The sequence below is a fragment of the Cordyceps fumosorosea genome (genome assembly GCF_001636725.1).
Source record: "Cordyceps fumosorosea ARSEF 2679 chromosome Unknown scaffold_54, whole genome shotgun sequence".
Taxonomy (NCBI): domain Eukaryota; kingdom Fungi; phylum Ascomycota; class Sordariomycetes; order Hypocreales; family Cordycipitaceae; genus Cordyceps; species Cordyceps fumosorosea.
Window position 1 is genome coordinate 1 of NW_017387354.1, and position 5,697 is coordinate 5,697.

General features: G+C 50.5%; 1 protein-coding gene across 1 annotated transcript; it reads right to left on the reverse strand.

The window, feature by feature from the left end:
• Positions 1-4,037: 4,037 nt before the first annotated feature.
• Positions 4,038-5,330, reverse strand: ISF_09543 (hypothetical protein; the record flags this gene model as incomplete). The annotated part of the gene is made up of 1 exon (XM_018853144.1): positions 4,038-5,330. The coding sequence occupies one exon, from the start codon at positions 5,328-5,330 to the stop codon at positions 4,038-4,040; it is 1,293 nt and encodes a 430-aa protein (XP_018699654.1).
• Positions 5,331-5,697: the final 367 nt, after the last annotated feature.

A 5,697-nucleotide genomic window follows, 5' to 3' on the forward strand; every position in this document is an offset into this window, starting at 1 on the left:
AGCTATATCAGACGGAAGTTTGCTGTAAAGGAAACACTAATGGGCATTCAAATGGTGGGAAAGGCATCTTTCAGGCTACATCGCCTAATAAGACAGTTATGCATGACTATACGCCATCCGAATTGCAGCAATAGTAGCGCGGCAGTACATTTTAGGCCACAACATCGAACGGGCAGCTAGAGACATGCACACTGGTTATGGCCACTGAGCGCTGACTCGATTCGACGCTAACAATATGTGCCAGTTCTCCCTTTTTACATGAAGTTGCCGGGTTGCCGGCATGTCCGTAGGAGTCAGCCTCGCCCACAGATAGAAAACTACCAGGTAGTCGCTAGCGTCCACGCAGAGTATACGCGGCTGGCGATGCTGAATAGGAGATCCATGGCACACGGGGTAGCGCACTGGCCCATCCCCGAGATATGGCAGCGCTTGTCCATCTTTCCGTGACACGCAATGCTGAAAAACACATGTTTCCGCCTGTCGCATTGATAGAATGGATTGCAAGATGTGGAATGAAAGATTACTTATGCTACTATGTATCGAATGCTACAGAGTAAATGCAAATGCCGCAATCGGAACAAAGTACCACGGGTGTAACAACCTGGCACCGCTGCTTACAAAACTCGACGTAGAAACAGGCAGAGTAGACAGTGATGTTGGACGGCTGTGACCGGAAGTGCCGCGGAACAGGCCACGGCTGCCCATATCAGTGCGACTCAGGTTTTCGAATGAATGACATGCTAGCGAAGCCAACATGGAGTCGTGCTCATGGCCAAGACACATGGCGATACTGGTAGGTTCGGGTACTCTGTCACTAGTATCATTCTTCTCCAGAATGTTAAAAACAGTTGCGGTGGCCCAGTGGGTACTTGTCATGACCGTGTCCGCAGCGGTGGATGGCACTTGACTGGCAGGGGACGTAGCGTGGGACCATTGCAATCGCTCGGGTTCACCGCTTGCAATGGTTGTTTTGATCGTAGCAGGAGTGTCGGAGACGATTGTGTAGGCAGTTCTATGAATGTGAGAAGTCCGCGTCCTTTTCGCCCCTGTAAATGTGTGTTTACCTTGTGCTACCGGACCAGGTCCCAGACATAGGACAAATCGTTACGGTGTTTGTGACAATAGCCGTCACAACTTTCTCATATTGAGGAGTGGCGATAGTGAAGGGGAGAATGTAAAGAGTTGCATGAAGTGAGAATGACACAACACGCATGTTGTGTCGATTTCGCCGAAAATCCTCCCTTGAACTGGTGGGAGTGGTTCCTTCTGTGAGACCTTTAAGTACCGTTCGGAGTCTTTTTGGATCGAATTCAATTACCTGCTAAAAAGGTCCGTAGTCCAGATGCGGCTCTGCCGTCCGAAGTGGTCATTATTGCCGCGACGCCGTAAGGAGACATGTTTCGATGCACGAGCATCTGTTGACAAACGTTTTTTGAGGCAAAAACATCATTCGATGCACGAGGCAGTCTATTTCCAGTCGATCTACTAAATACCAGGAGACCAAGCCTCAGAGACAACGAGGAAGCCAATGAGACTGCGACGAAAGTGACAATAAATGGTATGTCTATATGGGGTATATACTCACCCACGTCATTCAGAGGGATGGTCTTCCCACCTATTTCACGGATGCAGGCCAGTCTACTATTCCTAGTATTGACCGTCGTAATCTAAGTGCTGCGGCATTCATGAACTACACAGAGATTGACGCCCTAGCACGCACGGCTGCCAGCAAGATTCGACGAGAAGCTTCTCAGAAGAACCGTTGCCTTCGGTACCTGATCGGGCATTCTCTACTTTTGCAAGCCTTGCGGAAAGAAAGGGCGGACGTGGAACGAAATCAACAGCTCTGGTTTGCCAATATCGTGCGCGAAGCCACCAACGAAGGCGATCCATAGTGATGCCATGTTGGCGGTCGTGACTCAAAGCAGTCGCGGGGCGGTAAATTCACGCAGAGAACTCCGACGACATATTCATTCTAATACTGTACGTAAGTCTCTTTGTATGCAAAGCCTCTTGCGGATGACCAGCTGCTAAAAGCCACCTCCAGCACGGCTGGCTGAGCAATCTGTGCATCCGGACCGGACCGTCAGAGAATGCACAGACTATACTTCTGACTGATAGGTGATGGGATAGATCGCATGATGTTTAGTTTCAGGTGTTGAGAAAATACGTTAGGGGCGCAACTCGCTGTTCGCCCGCCGTTTAGCGGCTAAGCTAGGTGTTGATGATACGGTCCGTACCCAGTGGCCTGAGGCTAGGCAGCCCTATAGTCTCCATCAATAGCACGCCACCAGTTAGCTCAGTAATGCACCTATCCGCTACTGCGTACAGTACCATCAGTGCTGCGAACGGTCAAAGGAGCAGCCTGGCCTTCGTGGGGTTCAAGGAACGGAGTGCTTTGCCTGGTTCCTCATGGTTGGCCTGCAGGTCAGACAGGAGCAGCCACCGCTTGGCATGCAGTGACGGTTGCCGCATCGGCGCAACCACTTTCTGGCAGCCTACGTGATGCTAGGTGGCTTTTCGCCCCGTTCACGGTTTTGGCGTAGCCAGTTTTGCCCGACGCTGTGGTAGCGTGCTGGCTGTGACCCCCGATGTCGCTTTGGACTTGGTTGTTTACTTCGCAAGCTGACTTTGCGCAGCAAGTTCATGACCAGCTCGTTGGTCGCTATGGTCTTCATGTAGGATTCAACATGTCCAAATTCGCCAAAGCAGTTAGCCAGTGAACACGTTGCGCACTATTTGACCAAATTCATCTACTGCTGAAAGCCAATGTCGTTAGTGGTGTGATAATTCGTCAACTTCCCGTTCTTCGTCTCGTTTTTCCCCTTTCTTCCTCGACCGATGTATCTTTTCTGCCCTTCCTCACGGGGCGCCCTTGGTCTCATCCGCTTGGTGATTTCTGCATCGGTCAATTTCTTCTCTTTTTGCCGACTTGTCTCAGCGCATTGTGTTTTTCATGGGCACGATTTTTGCGACAGGTTAGACGATGGCCAGTGGGTTTCTTTTTTCATTGACGCTGCCGGATTTGACTGTTCGCTTGCCTGGCTGTATTTTTTCTTCCTGGTGCCGGCCTTTGGTCTACACCCCGCCTGTCCACTCCCACGCCAAGCCGCTCCCTTCGGCGGTTCATTAGTGGCATTTTGGCTGCGGCAGGTTAAGTCAACAGTCTCGCCATCAAGCAAGCCACTCCAGCCGTCGGTAGCTGATTGTGCCCAAAGCAGCCCGCAGGGCAGCCAGTTCAATATGGCTTCATAAATGGAACGCGTCTATTAAAATCCGTGAAGAATAGGCCGCATACTGACTGATGATTCCAGAATCTACTGATTCGAGGATTCATATCCCTGAGCGTAGCATACAGTCGACCGTCCCAACACGACTCCAAGGAGGCTCGGCCTCTACCTTCGATATGCAGCCATCCCATGACGTCAGTCCCCAGCCAAAATGAAAAGCGTATGCTGTCAAACTAAATCTATATAGCTCAGAATATTTGACGATAAATTCTATCGCGATATGGAGGACTTTTTCGACTATTTTCTAGCTGACAGCCGAACAAAAGAGAACGGTTCTGAGACACGCTCGAAGAGAAGGCAGTGCCGACATGTTGAGTTTGAGATGCCACCTACCTATCTAGCAACGCTGTTCATAAAAAGAATGTGCGGGGTAGCGAACAAGTTTCCCGCTAGATCAATGAATGTACAGATTGTGGATATAAAGCTCCAGTGAGAGTGCAACGTGCCGGTAAACCCGTAGATGGACTGGACCCTGCAAGGTGATTGTATGTACGAGCCTAGGGTCGGCCATCGTAACTTATCTCCAACTATCTATATTTCTCCAGATGGCTAGATGGCCACTGGCGCTGCTGCCATCACGGTTTTGTGAGCGTTTCGTGTAGTTTGATCAGTGCAACAAAGGCGCATACAATCCATTGTAATAAACAAGAGAAACCCGTGACACAAGTACCTATATATCTCTACACCTCTGCTAATCTTACTGCACCCTTCATTGGACCAGCCATGGCAGCTTCGACCAGCGACTACTTAGTGGGTGGTGCCAGCGGGATCCTCAGCCTCGGGGTTGTTTGCATGCTGGGGTGACCGCGCCTCATCGGAGCTTTCTCCACTACCCGGCTGCTTCTCATTGTTATTCAACAGAGGCAGGCCAGGAGTAGGAGAGCGGTCTCTCCCCGGTCGCTGCTTCGATTGCCATTCCTTGAATCGTTCCTCGCATCGATAGGCAGCAGTGAGGATCACAAAGTCACAAAGTGAAACGGTGTCTCCCTTTTCCAAAATGACAGCTTCACCCAGTCTCAACTCCTCCTCACACAGAACTGTGGCACCTCCATGGCCTCGTTCGTCTTCCCAGCACCTCCACACAGCATCACGCTTTTCCCATCTCGTTGCCGTTACTCTCCGCCCATTCTTATCTTCCACAGCCTTACCGTCCTCACCCTTGACTATCCATTTCACCATGATACGCATCGGAGGCCGTACTGTTCTGCTTCCCTGTTTCCAATTGCGGGGCGCAAGTGACGAGTAGTGGTCGATCCCTTTGAGAGGTTGCCAGGCAACACCTTGGATTGACAACATGTCACCGCACTGATAAAGCTTTCCGCCGTTGAGCTGTCTTTCGGTCCCGTACGAAATATCGTCGAGACTCTTGCCCAGGTACCCATCGTTATGACGCTTGAATCTAAATCTTGCGGCGTTCGGTGGCCCTTGTCTTTCGATGTCGAAAGGACGGCCAAAAGCGAGCCTCGCAAAGCCTACGTTTTCAGACGCGCCGTCGTGGAATATCTCACGCACGGGATTTGCTCGTACCAAGTCCAGTTCGTCTTCTGCCTCTGTTGAGGGTGTTGCCAAGCCATACTGGAAGCCGACTTTCGGCGCTGGACGCTTTTCGTGGTTGTTGTCACTGGACATCTCTAGGTCCTGCTCCGTGTCGGACGACGGCTTTTGGTCTGACGGCAAGCTTTCGCCATTCTCTGACGGATGATTCAGGTTGCCGGTAGTCATTGACACGAACATGCTGCCCTGTTCAGGCTCCTTTTTCACGTTCTGCTCTACTGGCGTCTTCTCATCGTCCACGGTCATCGCATCCGGCTCATCAAGGGGTTGACGAACATTCACTTGATTCTGCATTTCCGCTTTTTTGCCGTCATCTACTTTTTCGTACGCATTCACTGCGGCCTCGAGGTTTTTCGTCAAGGTTTCTGTTGTCTTGTCAGAGTCACTTTTTTTCGGGATGCCTTTCTTCTCTCGCTGCTTTGTCTTCTGTTCTTTGGGTTTCGTCTGCTGGTTGTCTGCCGTCTGGTTTCTCGTCTGAGGGGCCATTGTGATTGCTGATCAGCATTGCTTGGTGTGGATTGATGCCGCAATTTATAATAGTGAGTGAGCCAGTGGAGAAGGCAACTGTTTTCGGCCCTTTCGACCATTTCACGGCGAGCATTTCTGTCCGCAAGCAGCAAACTTATCACGTCGTGGAACGAAGCGAAATTTTGTGTTCAAGTTGGTTTTTAATATAATACAGTAGTGGACTCTTTGGCACTCGTACGCTGTATATCAGCGTACGCAAAATGATTTCAAGTTTAAAAAAGCAGGAAACGACGGGTGTTCGTGTGCAACTTCCCGCGAAAATTGGCACAAGCAACGGTCCGTTACCTGCTTCAAAATAGTATGCATCTGGAAATAAGCGAAGCTT